At 49.6% G+C, this 17,522-nt stretch overlaps 1 protein-coding gene across 3 annotated transcripts in view; it reads right to left on the reverse strand.

Moving 5' to 3' along the window:
• The window catches only part of PTPRG (protein tyrosine phosphatase receptor type G), a 777,275-nt gene that overhangs the window by 88,724 nt on the left and 671,029 nt on the right, over nt 1-17,522 (reverse strand). For 2 of the 3 annotated variants that reach the window (XM_061396519.1, XM_061396517.1), the window contains exons 12-13: nt 15,860-16,622; nt 1,972-2,104 (exon numbers count right to left, since the gene is read on the reverse strand). In XM_061396519.1, the coding sequence (XP_061252503.1) occupies nt 1,972-2,104; nt 15,860-16,622 (896 nt within the window). The remainder of the gene's footprint in view (nt 1-1,971; nt 2,105-15,859; nt 16,623-17,522) is intronic. The other variant, XM_061396518.1, reaches the window with a different exon arrangement.

Here is a 17,522-nt window from a genome sequence, read left to right on the forward strand (position 1 = left end):
CTCAGTTTAACCCATGTTAGGCAGCCTCCGATGTACCAATCAGTGGGCTCCAGACAATATCTGTTTGAAAACCAATATGTCCCGAAGAAAGGGTGACAGGGACATGAGTCTAGTGTTCCTAGGCTCACCCTGAAACACAACGTCAGCTATCACCTAGCTGGTCTATAGCACGAACAGCACCACGGTTACCCTTAGACACCAGCTGAAGCTCTCAGATGAACCCTTCCTTATTCCCTTGACCTTTCCAATTGAGAACAGACCCAGGGACACCATGTGTTCACAGACTGTGTTGATCCCACCTTCAGGATGTATCTACAGTCCATCAGGACACAACCTGCATGGCTGCCCTCATCCGAGCCAGCATCACTCCTTCTTGGACAAGTCCACAGTCTGCTAGCTGGTCTCTCTGCCTCTGCCCCGGCTCCTTTTCAGTGTTCTTTGCAACACAGCCAAGGAATCCTGATCACAACACTTCTCTACCAAACACTCCTTCTGTCATGGTAAAAGGCAATGTGTTCCAGTGGTCTGGAGTGTTCACAAAGCTGTACATGAGCCAACTCCCCTTTATCCTGTTTCTTCCTGATACCCTTTCCTACACTCTCTCCCCCATACTCACCTGCTCCAGCCACAGCTCTTGGCTCTTCCTGGAACACAGCAGGAACATTCCTGCCTCAGAGCCTTTACACATGCAATTTCCTCTGCTTGGAACCTGCCCCAGATGGAGCCCTTTTGACTCCTTTGGACAAATACCCCTTACCAGGTAGGCCTTCTTTAACCACTCTGAGGGCTTCCCAGGTGGCTCAGTGGTAAAGAACCCGCCTGCCAAGAGGAGATAAAGGTTTGATCCCTGGGTTGGGAAGATCCCCTGGAGAAGGAAAAGTGCAACCCACTCCAGTATTCTTGCCTGGGAAATCCCATGGACAGAGGAGCCTGGAGGGTTACAGTCATGGGCTCGCAACGAGTCAGAGATGACCTAGCAACCAAGCAACAACCACCACCACCACTCTGACCACTGTGACCATTCACCCTAAAGCCTCAGCATTCCCCTCCACCTTCCAGACTGACTTTTTTCATTGTACACTTAATATCATCTTGTTTGCTTTATTTATTCCCTGTCTCCTCTCCTAAAATGTGAGCTCCATGAGAGGAGAGTGGCACACAACAGGGGCTCAAAATTCATTGAATGAATGGAAAGAAGGGAGGGAAACATGACGCCTGTTCATTACTGATGAAGCTTGTTAAAGGGCAGAAGCTTCCTACATCAGTTTGAGAGGTGAAGCCTGCCAGGGCAACCAAGTGGGCCAGCCTATCTCACTCAGTTAAACTGGCTGACAGTGTGGAGCTGAAAAAGACAACTTTTAAATAGAAGCTTCAAATAGGCTTCCCTCGGGAAGCAGTGAGAACCAGTTCAAGGATGATCCTAGTATAAGGATGACTTACCATCAGCCATCTTTATCTTATGTGTATTAAATGCCACAGAATATGATAAATGTTCTATCACTGAATTTTCAGTAAAAGGCTATGAAGAAAATTTTAAGGTCAAGAGGAGCTATTATGTGGTTCTGACAAAGTGGAGCATGGTCTCAGAGAAACTGGGAAAGCTCGGAAACTTATTAACTCATTTTGCAGGTTCAGAAACTAAAGCTCAAAGTGAGAAATGGGAATTGTAGCCACCAAGTAGCAGAGCTGGTACTTGAACTCGCCATCTCCCTGATTTTTGAGCAAAAGCCTCTCTGGCACTGAATTCTAGGAGCTCATCATGGGTGCTTTAATCTCAACAGTGGCTCTGTATCTCCAGTTGCTTGCAGATAAAGCGGGTCTCCCAGATGGTAACACAAGAAGTACCGCAGCCACCTTACCTTTCTAAGTGAAGAGGCCGTGGGCGTGCCCTCCCCTTGCGTAAGCCCCCTTTACTGGGCACGTGCTGACAACGGAACCCGAGCCGCACGCCAGGGCTGCCTGGCGACTCACCTCCAGTAAACGAGCACAGCAATGAGAAGGATGAGGCACACGAAGGTCAAGGCTGACACCACAATCAGAGGGATGATCCACTCCATCCTCCCTGGGGAAGGCCGGCTTATCATCCCAGAGGTGTTCTTCTCTGCTGCAAAGAGAAACCGTGCCAGTTAGAGGGCAGAGGCGAGCCGAGCGCAGGAGCCAGGGGAGCCTGAGTGTGCCAGAGAACTCTGCCCCACTTTTGGGTGGTTTCTGGAGAACGGGGCTGCCCGGTGATGAGGGGCAAACCACTGTCCTCGCCGTTTCCTGGGGAGTCCCAAGCCAAGCGGGGCCTGTTCTGCAGGATGCACCCCATAGTCACCAGTGGGATGGGTTTGAAGATAAGAGATCAAGATGTTTTTGAAAAGCCTTGAACTGATGCCAGAGACCCAGCCTCGTTCTGAGAACACTACTGACCCTGAGTGGCCTCTGGATATACTGAAGAAATGTGCTCGGGTCTGAAACGAGCACGGAGCCCGCTTCTGGAAAATGGACAGGGGAGCCTGGCAGGTTTGCCAGGGCAGGAGGGAGGGAGGGAAAGATGGGTTTTACTAAGACAACTGTCTGTGACTGATCGGGTGTATATTTCTTCGTACAGAGTCAGACACGACTGAAGCTACTTAGCAGCAGCAGCAGCAGCAGTATCCATTACCCCCTCCTCTAGTCCTGCTGTGGGAAACCACCTTCCCTAACAGTCCTGGTGGGACAACTGTTCACGAGTGGATCCCCCAGTCTCCCGGCCAAGGGGAAGGAGCAGGACTCAAGCACAGCCCTGCAGAAGTACCCAGATTCCTCCGCCCATCAGCTCCCACCACCCAGATCCCCAGAGAACCCATTTTCCCTCAAATCTGGTTCAACAGCTTTTCCTTTGATCCCATTTCCCGCCTGCCCCCTCACCCCATCCTTCTAAAGGCTCTCAGAGAGGCAGCCACATCTCTCTCTGCTCCCAGCACACATCGGCCACTCAACAGTAGCCAGCCTGGGGGTTAAGAGGGGAAGCTTGCGGAACAGTCGAGGATTCTCTCGGGTCGGCTAGCACCTCTTACCCCAGCAGCTCCTCCTCCTCTCTCTCAGGTCCCAAGGATCTTCACAAGCTCCCAGCAGACTCAGGTGAGAACCTAGTCTATGAACAGTGGGGTCGATGCCTGGAAATCTCCAGGTGGTCCACAGGAAGCTGAGGGCGGCGTGGGGTTGGGAAGAGCCCAGGAGCACAGAGACGGTCAGGAGAAGCACGTGGTGAGAAAGCAAAGGTTCCCTGATGGCAGGGAGAAGCCCACAGACACCTCCACCGCTGGCTGTAGGGCTCAGCGAGGATTCCTCCTGCTCTGCAGAAATGAGGCCAGCGTTCAGCCAGCCCCGAGCACCCGAGCTGGATGGACTACGTGAAGGGCTAATCAGGCTGGGTTTCCAGGAGAGAGGAGGTGGGCTGAGCAGGAAAGAGATAATTGGCCCTGGGAGCAGATTATTAAAGAGGCAAGACCTGGAGTGAGGAAGAAATGGGTTACAGCCTTTTTACTGGGTTTCCTCAAATGCAGTTGACCCTGATCCCCTCCTCTGTTTCATGCACAGGCGGAACCAGATGCATGCCCAGCTCACAGGTGACGAGACAGAGGCACACACACTGATGAAAAACCTCAGCAGGGCACAGGAGGTTTATAAAGAGCCTCCCTAACCATGCTAGCCCATTTCTCGTGATACCATGTCCCAGAGGCTTCTGTTAGCATCTACCTGACAAGTCCCAACTGCGTGCCAGGCATGCTGAGACGGGATGTGGAGGCAAGAAGACATCAGACGGGAACTCTGTGTCTGTGGGGTGGGAATTTAAAGGGAGAGGAGCAGATGCATGAACAAGCAATTGGAATAAATGAAAGTGATGCCACGGCAGCACACGGGGTCCAGGGGAACAGTGGTCTCAGCCCAGGGATTCTGGGGGGGCTTTCTGATGTTCAGATGGCAGCTGAAGGATGAAGGCGAGTTAGCCAGGTCAAAGGCAAGCATGGATGTGTTCTGGAGAGAGAGCACTGAAGCAGAGGGGGTATGAGGATGAAGCAGGGCTCCAAAATGGAGTTGGAGGCCCCATCAGCCAGGGTTTGTAGGCTGGATTAAGGGAACCGGTTTTAGGCCACAGGACATGTCTTGCAAGATTGTAAGCTGAGGCAGACAAGTGTCAGATGTACAATCTCTCCTTCTATACCATGCTTTCTTTGCAAAGCTCTGGTCACCGGCTGCAGAAAGAATCCGAGTTGCAAATGAGAATTTTGCAGGGCTCCAGCAGGGGGCAGCCCAGCCAGGTAATTATGTGGCTGGTGGTGCAGACTCTCAAAGCCAGGATGGTGCCCTTAATGGAAAATATGGCAGGAGGGCTGACATAAACGCCTTACAACCAGGGAACTCACTTTCCACCCCGGGAAGCCCGGGCATACCCAGTGTCTTATTTCTTTCCTTTCCTTCTCACAGAAGAGGCTTCCTGTCTGGGCCACTGCATGGTTAGGCAGGGGCGGGGAGGAGGCAGAAGGCAAAGTTCACATCCTGCTCATCCTCAAACCACTGAGAATGACCCTCGCCCCAAACTCCCTCAGATTTCACAACTGAGCTGTTTCTAACATTTCATCACGCCTGTGTGAGCACTTTTTTTTTTTTTTGAGAGGCTGAAGGAGTAAACATATCTGAAGTCCCTCTCAAGACAGCCCCTTGAATGGTGGCATTTGTGGAAGAGAACTCAGACCAGCAACAGCTGGCAGTGAAAGAGAAAAATCTAAGGATTATTTTGACAGCAGTTTGGTCTCCGCCTGGACTAACGGCAGGCAGCGCGATCTGCCTAGGTCATTTACGTAAAAGCCAGGCAAAAATAGGAGTGCTGCTGGGTTTCCACTCGGCACAACAAAGCTGACTGCATGTTAAAACTCAGAGTCCCGCTTTGTCTTCATGGTACCAGGAGCCTGGAATGTCACTCCATGGCCACTCAGTCATGCGCATCTCCTCCTGAGGAATCCTGCCCTGCCCCTGGTGACAGCATGGTCCTCCATGAGTGGCCTCCCCCACCCCATCGTCTCCTGCTACCCATCTCTGCTGCAATGGGATCCAGCCACATCCACCCATCCAGTGACCAGCTGGGCCATGATCCCACCTTTCAACCTCTGACCCTGCTGAGCTCACTGTCCGGGAGCACTGCTCCATCCTATCCCTGGAAGCTCCTCCTGATCCCTCAGTCCTGGCTCAGGTGCAGGGATCACCTCCTCTGTGAAGCCTCCCGAAACCCTCGGTCTGTGCTCTCTGGAAGGTGCAGTAGAGATTACAGGTTTGAACCCTGGCTCTGCCACTTTCTACATGACCTGTAATTGATAACTGGCATCACTTGGGGCCTGGAGTTCTTCATCTATAAAATGGGGAGACAAGAACCTATTTCCCTGATGTGGCGGGAAAACTCAAGACACAAGCAGAGTGCTTAGAGGTGTGCCTGGCATTGAGCAAAAACTAAATAAATCCTCTAATCTTCGCTATGGTGATTGTCATCATGCACTTTTCTTACGGCACATGTAAGTTCAAGCGCTCTCTTATTTCTTACTGTACGGTCCCGCAGAGCAGGCCGATGGTCTCCGTATAGAACAGTAATAAAGCTCTGTCTCTTCCTAGTCATGCAACACTTGGGGAGTTACTTAAGCTCTTTGGGCATCAGTTTTGCCATCTGTAAGTGGAAATAATGATACTTCCCACTACAATGGGGTGGGAGGGGGGTGTGACAATTACATGAGTTAATTTGATAAAACCCTTAGCGTGCTGCCTGGCACCCATAAGCACCTACTTAACATTATCAGCTGTGACGACCATCATCACCACCACCACCCTCTCCCTCTTCAGCACCCTAGCATAGCACCAGGCAGATGCAGAGCACTCGTCAGGTGTCTGCAGAATCTGAATCCCCTGTAATATATGAGGGCACGCATGGCAATCACAAGAACCTCGGGTGGGTTCTGGGGGCATTGGCAGTGGGGGCAGCCTGTGAGGTGACCACCAGAGAAGAGCCAGAACTTCAAAGTCTGTCCTAAGACTAGAGCTTCTTGCCATGCTTTAGGAAGAAACACTTGTCCTATTGCCTGACTCAAGGTATGGCCCAGCAGGCCCTCAAAGGAGAAAGTGCCATCAGTCAACTACTAGAAACTAACTCGGAACACATAACCTGCCACCTGAGCTGGGTCTACACATCCTCCCCTACCCTCGGTCTCCCAACAATCTTCCCCACGCCAAGGCCCCAAACACTAGACCATACTACTGACTTTTCAGAGAAACCAAGGTCCTGCCCTCCAGGATTGCAAATTCTGACTACAAATCCTGCCTCATGCCTTTTTCACTCTGTGACTTTGGGTAAGTGACTGTCTCTGAGCCTCTGGTCGCTCCTCTATCAAGGGGAAACAAGAGGACAACACTCACCTCTGGAGGGACTTAGGGGAATTAAATAAAATAACCTATGCAAAGCAGACTATGCTAGATGCAAAAGGAAATCATGGGGCCTCTTTTTCAAAATTACTGAAGAGTTTCAAGAGGTGACAGCAGAACATAAATGTAAACACAGGGCCTTCTGAGCACAGGGCTGTGTGACTGCAAAGGTTGCATCCTCAGAAAGACGGCTCTGAGCAGCCAAGCATTCAGCCCAGTACCTGCGTCCAGAGAACAGTGGTTCTTCTCTTCCTTTCAACCAGGCGACACTGCTGACTTTGATAAAATTAGATGCTCCCAACTGTTAGGAGTAGAAAGTACCCTGATGCTGGGAAAGATCGAAGGCAGGAGGAGAAGGGAACGATACAAGATGAGATGGTTGGATGGCATCACCAACTCAATGGACATGAATTTGAGCAAACTCTGGGAGACAATGAAGGAGAGGGAGGTCTGGCATGCTGTAGTCTATGAAGTTGCAAAGAGTCAGACATGACTGAGTGGGTGAACAGTTAGGAGCAGCTCACTTGTATTTAGAGCCTCACTTGTAACCCAGCTACCTCCTGAACGGTCTAGCAGAGCCCGGCTGCCCAGCTCCAGGAGAGTCTGCCTCTCTTTGTGATGCCTGAACCCTGACACCAGGACAAGTACAAGATTGCTGGGTTAACATGGCACCTTCTTGCCCCCATCTCTGATCTGTCCAGTTGCTTTGGTCTTACTAGCAGGACCAGCCCAGCCATTCCTGCCTGCCATGGGCAGTGTGAACTGGCAGCCCAAAGATGTGTGGGTTGGCACCCCTTCCCCTGGGAATTATTAATTAAATTGAGAGGTAGGTGCCAAGATTTCATAAACAATAGAGTTCAGCAAAAAATCAAAATCAAAAATTAAACAAACAAACAAAAAAACTATCCAAAATCTCCCATATCACAGATCTGAATTTCCAGATGGCAAACATTAGCTGGAAGCAAGGCGCATACTCTCTAAGACAAGCTATGGCTCACTCGTTTGCCACAGTCCTCACCACTCCCTAACACAACATAAGACCTGCTTTCTTTATCCCTGGGTCCAGTGGCCAGCTCCCTCTGGCCAGTCGAATTCCAATCTGCAATATGGCACTCTGACGCAAGGAAGCAGCAGGAATGCACACGCATGCACACCTTATCTCATGATAATGCTTTTGTAAAAGCCTTATCATCAAAAGCAAAAAGCATGGTTTAACAAAACTCCTGACCAGGATTCTGAAAACATCAACTTGACTCAAGAGAGAGGCTGTACCAGGCAGCTTTCCCAATTCAGCTTTTATCCTGAAAGTGATTTTAGTTTTCAACCAATGAGAAGTGAGTCAGATTGTTGCTCCATCTTTACAGCATGGGCCATTCCCCTTTGTGAACCTAGAACACTTTCATACTCTTTCCAGGGCTGCGTCTTGCTGTTCTGTGTAAAAGGATAAAAATGGGAAGCGGGTATTGACTTATGCCCCCTTCTCCTCCCATGGATGTGATGTGCAGATAAGGGGCTGCTAGGAGGGTCAGAAGATGTCAGGCCAGGCAGGCCTGGGACTCAGAGAATGATTTAGTTTCAGAAACATCTTCCAGTGGAAACGTAGAGCAAAATGCTAATATATAATCTTTGTTGAGCATTTGTGTGTGGAGGGCGGGGGAGGGTGAATGACCTCCCCACAGATCATCTTCCTCTTTTATTTCAGCATCCACAAGAATCTGAATAAACTGCTTCCATTCTGCTTTCTCAAAAAAAAAAAAAAAAGAAAAGAAAAACAGTTTTCAGTGGCATATGTCATCACTGAATTAATGCTGTTTGCCTTTTACTGGCTTGGCTCTCATCCCAGTAGAAGCAAATAAAAACGGAGTACAATGTACTATAAATGCTACAGGCAGGGAAATATCAGATGGACCCGTAGGAGACGCCTCCTACCCTGCAGGAAGGGCTCAACTTCTGCTTCGGGACAAGAACCTCTATGTGGTCAATACTGAAAGGGGCTTGGATCCCGACAGGCCACTCTCAGGGGCTGGGGAAAGGTGGATTTGGTCACATTTCAAGGGAGATTGAGAGCAGGACAACCTGCACACTCAACATCTATAGCTGGGTTTAAGTCACAAAAAACTAGACTGTGTTTGTTTGGATAATGCCACTCCTTCAAAACCAGCTGCAGCTATGAATTACGGTGCTACTTAAAAAAAAAAACAGTGTTAAAACACACATAAAAGTTACCATCTTTACCATCTCCAGGAGTACAGCTCAGTAGGGTTAACCGTATCACAGTGTTGCTCAAGTGATTTCAAAGAATCTATTTTTCATCTATAAAATTGCAACTCTGTACCAATGAAATGACAATTCCCATCAGCCCCAGCCCCTGGCAACCACCATTCACCATTCAACTTTCTGTATGACCTGACTACTCTAGGTAACTCATGTAAGTGGCCTCGTGTGTGTGTGTGTGTGTGTGTGTGTGTGTTGTGACTGGCTCAAGGTTCATCTATGTTGTAGCCCTGTGACAGGGTTTCCTTCCTTTTTAAAGCTGAATGACATTCCACTCTGAATATACCACATTTTGTTTATCTATTCATCAGTCATCGGACATGTGGCTTGTTTCCATTCCTTGGAAACTTGGCCACTATAAATAACACTGCTAGGAACATGACAGTTCAAATCTCTCTTCAAGACCCAACTCTCAATCCTTTTGGGTAAATACCCAGGAATAGGATTCCTGGATCATACGGCAATTCTATGTTTAATTTTATTAAGAACTTCCATACTGTTTCCTAAGTGGCTACACCATTTTACATTCCCCTCAACAGGGCACAAAAGTCTTCGTTTTGCCACATCTTCAGCAACACTTGTTGTTTTCTATTTTGTTTTTCGAGTTTTGCGCTAGCACCCCTAACAGTTGTAAAGTAAAAAGAAAGCTGCTTTTTTATAGGGCCGCAAAACTTGTCTTTATTTTCTGAAGCCCTGGCATTAGCTAAACTGCTGTTGAAGAGACATGACTTTGAGTCACAACTACATATACTCTCCTGCAACGGGACATGGGTTTCATGTTCCCATGACCATGTCTGAGCTCGATTTACAGCATCCATCATGTCTCTCCATTTACATCACGACTAGGAGTTGCCATCAATAAGCCCCCTTACCATTTCTCACAGAGCTCAGACTCAAAACAATGCAAGTGTCACCTGTATTTCAATAAGGCGTTGGAACACTGAAGGCACTTGGTAAATCCCAATTTAATTCAAGTTCCATAAACACAGCAGGTCCTGGGTCCCAATCTACTGGAAATCACCACCATAGACGCTTCACTGCAACATCATGTGTCTCTGCCATTAACCAGGACTCATGCCAGACACACAGCCCCTTACACCCGGATCCTTTGCTCCAGCCTCTCTGAAAATCTGCTTGTTCTCGGTGAGGTCTGGTTTCCTACATCAAGAGGTATACAATCTGTCCTAGTCTCGGGATCACTGAGTGAGAGACAGAAACTTCCAAGGACCCAGACACTTTCTAGGAGGAAACTAAACCACACTGGTGCCTTCAGGGCACCCAAGCTAGTTCTTCTCAACACTTGTGGGAAAATCAGTCAGGAGCCGGGGCAAGCCATATGACGTAGAAGAGTTCTCCCCACAAAAGGAGCCTGAGCAACAAAACCAGGAAGGCTGGAAACTGCGACGACAGTCCGTACAAGATCCTGGTCTGATTAATTTAAATAAAGCATGCAGGGACTTCCCTGGTGGGCCAGTGGCTAGGACTCTGTGCACCTGTGCAGGGGGCCCAGGTTCGACCCCCTGGTCAGGGAACTAGATCCCACATGCCACGAGCAAGAGTTCGCAAGCCACAACTGAACATTCTGCACGCCACAAGGAAGGTTGCATATCCCACGCATTGCAGCTAAGACCCAGCAGAGCCAAAAAGCCAACCAAACAAAGCATGAAGCATCTCCCCCCATAAATCCCAGCTGAAGTTCAGTCATGACGTCTGCTCTGTATTCATGAGCCTGTATTGCTACTTATTTCTGACCTTAAATTACCTCCTATTTTTTCCTCCCAAGTAAACATCTTTGAAAAGGAACTTTATGTTAACCTATAAATCTGAGTTTCTCCACCATGGCATTATGGACATTTTGGACTAAGAAATTCTTTGTTGTGGGACTGGTCTGTGTCTTGGGATGTTCAGCAGTATCCTTGGTCTCTTCCCATTACATGTTAGGAGCAGGTCCTGCTTCAGTCATGATAACCGAAAACGTTTCCAGATGTTGCCAAATATCCCTGTGAGGAAAGGGAACACGCTCATCTCTAGGTGACCTTGAGAGTCTGTGCCAAAAGTGAAAAAATGGTTTCTTTTTACAAGGACACATTCAAATATTCACTTAATAATTAATAATTCATTTGAATTATTTGCCCACTTGGCGAATAAGCCCCAAGGGCAGGAAGCCAGCAGCACCAGGTGGGTTCAGGGCCTGTGTCTGACCCCCCGTCTCACCATGCCTTGCTCAGGCAAATTCCTTAACCTTTGAGCCTTGGTTTCCTCAGGCTCCCAGGTGATGCTAGTGGGAGAGAACCTGCCTGCCAATGCAGGAGATTTAACAGACACCAGTTCAATCTCTGGGTTGGGAAGATCCCCTAGGGGAGGGAATGGCAATCCGCTCCAGTCTTCTTGCCTGGAGAATGGACAGAGAAGCCTAGTGGGCTACAGTCCATAGGGTTGCAAGGAGTTGGATACAACTGAAGCGACTTAGCATGCACGCCTCAGTTTTCCCACTGGTTTAAGGGCCACAAAGACAGCAGAGGCCCCCTGGGGTTGTGTAGAATAAGTGACATCACATTTTGGCTTTTAGCGCACACATCACCAGCATGGAACAAATATTAAGCAGCAATGCAATTGTTTCTAAAGATTTTCAAGCTGGGTTTCCTTAGAGTGTAAGTGTTCCCAAGAGGTACTCAAGATTTGCCCAAGGGAGAGAGGTGACTGGATCTTAGCACCCTCGACTCTGAGTCAGAGCAGGAAAGCAGCCCCAAGTCTCTGGCTCACTGAGTCTACTGCAGATTTACGTGTGTGCTCAGCTGCTTCAGTCATGTCCTTTTGATTCTCTGTGATCCCATGGACTGTAGCCTGCCAGGTCCCTCTGCCCACGGAATTCTCCAAGCAAGAATACTGGAGTGGGTTGCCATGCCCTCCTCCAGGGAATCTTCCCGATCCACAGATCGAACCTCAGTCTCCTGCATTACAGGCAGATTCTTTATCACTGGACCACCAGGGAAGCCCATTCCTAGCTCAGGGTTAGGACCAAAGTCAGTCAAAGGCAAGATCTGGTCTGGAGACTGCACTCTCCCGACCCCTGAACTGGAGGAGGCACTCAGCCAGCTTTCAGTGAATGAGTGTTTACATAATGGGGCTCTGAGCAAGATGCAGTCTGAAAAAGGAGTTTCCCAGGTATGAGGAAAAAAAAGGGAAAACCCCAGCATTAAATGATGAGTTTGTAGACTGTGCCCACCCTGAGATGCTACTGCTGGGGCATGCTGCGTACTCCAAGAACACTGTATTGCATCAACTGGCCTCTGGGGGTGTCTTCACCACATCTGGGCCGTGGCTGCTGAGGGAGGGACCCTGGCTGTTACCTGCCTGATTCCTGTATGTGTCTGAAATGGCCCCTTTCTTCTAGAGAATCGTTCTCTGTTCTTCCCTGCAAGTTAATACTGAAGATACTATTCATAGGATTTTTTGAAAAGATGTTATCAAACATCAAGGGGATTTAAATAAGCCTTTTGGAGATGCTGGTAAAAAAACAACACAATTTGTTTAACGTTAATGCTTTTTTTGAAGAGACTAAATATCGACTGGAAGAATTGTTTTTAACACGAAGAAAAAATAAATGTGGAACAGATTTACACAAATGTACATCCAGAGTCTTTAAAAGAAGTCGCCACTAACATTAAAATGATGGGGATTTTGTTTAAAAAAATAAACACCAAGCTGGAGGAGGCAGATGGAGAAATGGGCAAGATGGATCGAGGCAAAGTGAGACCTTGGGGGTCATGCACAACAGGGGGTTTTACCCTCAAGTTACTTATATCTTTTATTAACCAACGGGCACACATGCATTTGCCTTCAATCTTGCCTAGCATCAAGGTCTTTTCCAATGAGTCAGCTGGCCATCAGGTGGCCAAAGTATCGGAAGGCACAAGGGGAAGAGGGTGGTGGAGGATGAGGTGGCTGGACAGCATCACTGATTCAATGGACGTGACCGACAAATGGGCAATGGGCTAATTCCGGGAGACAGTGAGGGACAGGGAGGCCTGGTGTGCTGCAGTCCATGGGGTCGCAGAGAGTCAGACATGACTGAGCAACACACACACACATTTCTGTGTAAAGCCACAGGGGTCAACAAATGATAGCCTGCTGATCAAATCATGCCCACTGCCTGTTTTTGAAAACTGAGTTTTACCAGAACTCAAATCACGTCCGCCCATTTGTGGGGTCTTTCAGGCTGCTTACATGCCACCTTGCAAAGAGGTATAGTTGCAACAAAGACTTACAGACCACAAAGCTGGAACTGTTTGCTCTCTGGCTGTCTGCAGAAAAAGTTTGCTCATCTCTGGCTTAATCAAGCCCTACCACCACTCTCAAATTGGAACTACCTGAAATTCTAAAGGAAGATCCCTCTGACTTTGGGAAGAAGTGGACGCTCCCATTGAGATGAAGGTGGAAAGGTAGAAGCTCTGCTTTACCAGTGTTGGGGGCAGACTGGAGTTTCTGGAGATTGTTTCTAGTGCCAGCTCGTTGGGGACCACAGTCTCCGCCTGCTCTTCAAAGTTTCAGGATGACTGCTGGAGACCTGCAAGGGGCTGCCTCATAGTCGCTCTTGCTGTCCTGTGGATCTCAGGCTGCGTGAAGCTCCTCTTCCCGTGTCACTGACAAGAAGGGTGGCTCCGTTTATCTGCACTAAGGGCTCTAGTTATGCCCACCTTACAGGTGAGGATGCTGAGCAAAAGACTGGCCTGAAGACCCTGTGAGAATAAAGGGCAGAGCCTCCTAGGAGGATCTGACTCCACAAGCTACTCTGCCAAGATCGTGGACACTCAGATGCGTGCAGGGTTGAAGCTGGAGACTCACAGGTTCTGCATCTGAAGGCAGAAACCTCCACAGGTTTTACCAATTGTTTCTGCTCCCCTCTCCCTGGAACCAGCAACTTGACTGTCACTGCAAGGACTCATTTCTGCTCACCTGGACTGAATCCCAGGCCCCCACCCGCACCAGTCTCTCAAACTGCCAAAGCTTCAAGCTCTTCTCTTGGAGAGCTTTTCAGGAGTGTGGACTAAGAAATGTTTAAGAGGAGCCAGCTCAGAAGGCTACTTTGCCAGAGCCCCTAGCCTGCAAGCGTAACTGTTCAAGCCTGAAAATCAATTCCAGGTCCACTGCTTGTCTGTGGAGAAACCACACTGGTCCAAGCTGCCTCAGTCATCACCTCCTAACTCACCTTCCTGTGTCCATTCCTGCCTCCCTAAACGTCCACAGAGAGGCTGAAATGACTTTCTGGAAAAGTTCATCAGATGAGTAACTCTGCTGGGGAAATCCACCACTGGTTTTTCACACTGCTTAGAACCCAAGCCTCAGCATGGCTGACAAGCCCCTTTCTGAATTGAGCTCTGCTCTAACTCATCCTGCATCCCTGATCTCGGGGGTCCAGACACGCTGGCCCTCTGATGGCTCCCTGACTGATCCAAATTAGCCCCCACTTTAGGATCTCTGGACCTGCTGCTCCTATAGCCCAGAATGTTCTTCCATGAGTCACTGCCTAGCTAGCTTCTCACTACCGGGGTCTCCACTCAAATGCCCTTCCCTTGACCACTGGATGAAAACTGTCCCTGACCCCAACTCCAGCACTTGATGGCAATGTATTCATTTACTGGAACACTCTCAAGCTTTTCCATTAGAACATAAACCTCAGGAGAACACAAGCCTGACTAGATCTAGAGTCTATTCCCAACGCCTAGTCCAGTGCCTGGTATTAAGTGGGTACCTCACAAATATCTCTTTTAATATCTCCAAATGCAAGAAATCCAACTTTTCCACATCAATTCCTGTAGGGAATGTTACTGCTCCTGCAGGAAGAGCTGCAAACAGCTTCCCAAGTGGCTTGATATTTCCTTTACTTGATTCTTAGAGGGCCACTCTGCACCTTCCCCTAAAACTGGGACAAAGTGAGCAGCACCAGCAGCAGACCCACACTTCAAAACATGAGTCCATACCATCTTTAAGGAGGAACGTAATTCAAAACATGAAAATTTATTCTAAGTTGTATCTTAACATACGAGGTCTCAGCTTTAGATGAATTTTAATGTTTACAAGTGCAAAAGCAAATAAATATTTACCAGTTGCTTTTTTTTTTTTTGCACTCTTATAACTCCACAACAGCTTAGACGCAAAAAAAAAAAAAAAAAGAAAGAAAGAAAAAAATTGTTACTAAACATCTTGTAGTCTGGCAAAAGAGAGACTTTCTTATTAAGAAAACCCCCACAACAATAACAACCCCTCATGTTCAGGACTCCCTTGTAAAAACTACCAGGATGTTTCAATAAGATGTGAGCATAGGACAGAGCCACAAAATCACCCCTGGCCAGGAAGATGGGGATCATGTCCTCGCCGCCGAGGGCAGACCAGCTGTGCCCTGGAGTCATCATCCATAAAACGCACAATTCCGAGCAAATGGGGCACTATTTCACAAGCTGGGATGAGCGAATCCCAGTTCTCCCCACGCTGGAGGTTCTCACCCCTGTAGTTTTAATATAAAGTCACTTCCCCCGAGTGGCCGTTGATGGTTAAAATAGCTCCTTGCCCTCTTCCTGATTCTTTTCTTTGACACCACCCTATTTCTTTCCTTCACTGTGATCGTTCACAGTCTCCACCAACTGTTAGCTAGGTTTCTGGCTTGCCCATGGATCTGCTTGCTTGCTTTCCAACCTATTTCCTAACTTCCCTGTTTCGGGCTCCTCTTTTCCCCTGTGAGCTTCAAGCCGCAGGCATCATGCTCACCTCAGTCAGCACCCCGGCAAGCGACTGGCACCGATCAGGCAGCCCAGAAACACAGGGGCTGCGTAAGAGCCTAAGCAAAGAAATCGGAAAGAATACATTTCTCAAGATGGATGTCTTTTTCCATCATGTACTTCACGGTATGGCCGAAGTGCCTGGAGTTACTTAAGCAAGTCGACTTTACCAGGAAGCAAGTATGAAGACAAGACTTAGTCGAGCCACTTTAATAGAAGAGGTGATTTTTATCAGAAGAAAATATTAAGAGACACACACACGCACACAATTCCAGGAATACTAAGCACTCTCTGGATCTTCCCTCTCTGCTCTCAAATATTTCTTCAAGGGTAAGACTGTTCACATCAGCTTGAGGGCTCAGGGGAGGGGCGGCGCTTACCTGGGTTAACAGTGATGAACCTGCTGTCCTCGGGAAACCGGTCCCCTGGGGGCACGGGCTTCCTGGATGGCATCTCGGGCCTCGCAGGATCACTGTCTTCGTCCTGCTCCTCTGTGACTGTGGGGGGCACTTGGGTGGGGGTGACCGAGAGGGGGTCCAGGGCGTCCTGGGGCCGGGCGGTGGGGATGGCAGTGCGGGCCCGCTCGCGCCCGGATGTAGTCTGATGCGCGCCCTCCTGGGCAGCGGTGCCGGGGGCCGAGGGCGCAGCGGTGGGCTGGGTGTGGTTGCGCGCCCGCGGGGCATGGGTCACCCCACTCCGCTCCTTTTTCTCGGAGTCCTTCTCGCCTTCCTCCTCGTGCTCCCGCTCGCCGTCCTCGCTCTCGCTCTTCTCGTCCTTTTCGCTCTCCTCCGCGCCCTCGCCGTCCTTGCTGGGCGCTGAATCGCCGTCGGCGCCCGGGCTGGCCAAGGCCTCGGTCGTGGCCAGGACGGGTCTGCCGGCCTGCTTGCTGGCCGAGGCGGCCGTAGGCAGGCGCGTTGGCCACACAGTGCTGGGGAAGGAGGAGATGCCGCCGCCGCTGAAGCCCAGGCCGGCCAGGAGCGTGCTGGTGACCACGGAGGCCACGGTTGCCTGGCTGCCGCTGGACGATGGGCCCATCCCAGTCGCCATGGAGACAAAGGAGAAGGGGATGCCGGAGGATGTCCAGGTGGAAGAGCCTGAGCTGATGGGGGCCATGTCAGCTGAAGAGGCCGGCGATGCTGTGGGCTTGAAGGGGTTGCCCAGGGAGGTGGGGGGAAGAGAGGGAGGAAGAGAAAGCAGAGTGTCAGTCACTGGGATTGGGAACCAGGCCCTGGATGCGACCCCCCAAAGGCTTCCACTCATCTTCACCTTTATTCTCAGAGTCTCCCAAAGGCTGGTGCCAAAGCTGACAACAGGCCATCTGTGGCTGACCATCACCGCTCTTCATGTTTTTATAATTACTTAAAATTTGTAACCTATGTCTTGAACCCAACTTCAACTTTTCACTGATATTGCTCAGGAGGAGGAGGCTAAGTGGCAAAAAAGTAAGCAGCATTCATGCTGCTGGGTTCTCTGCCCACCTGGGAAACCCTGTCTGAAAGGCAAACATCAAATAAGCAATACCCGGGCAACACTGGACAGTCACGCGTTGCTGGGTGACACTGGAGGAGGCAGGAGCTCTTGCATTCACTGCGGCACTGTGGGCAACTCGCAGCCCTGAGGTCTACAGAAGCTCCAGAATCCAGCCGCACATCTTAAAGTGAGGAAGTGGATGGACAGAGGACAGTGGCCGCTACATGTCTGCAGTGGCCAGATCAGAAGTCGGGCCGCGCTCTACACTGCAGGCCTTGGGAGCCGGTTTACACCCACATCCCTGGGTCGGGTGCTGTACACCTGCCATATCTGATTTCAGACTCTCCAGATTTAATCATAGCAAAATACATGCTTGTATAGATGACAGTAAGAGTTCCATTTAAAAAGCTCCAACTATGTGCCTGGGCATCCCAGGCTCTCCCAGGGACACACGTGGACATCACCCCACTTTACAGGTGAGGAAAACGGGGCACAGAGAGGTTAAGCAGCAGAGGTGCGGCTGACTAGGAACAAGTCTCAGCTCATTCTTCCCATCCTACTCAATCAGGCTTC

This window comes from Bos javanicus, chromosome 22 (assembly GCF_032452875.1).
Source record: "Bos javanicus breed banteng chromosome 22, ARS-OSU_banteng_1.0, whole genome shotgun sequence".
Lineage (NCBI taxonomy): Eukaryota > Metazoa > Chordata > Mammalia > Artiodactyla > Bovidae > Bos > Bos javanicus.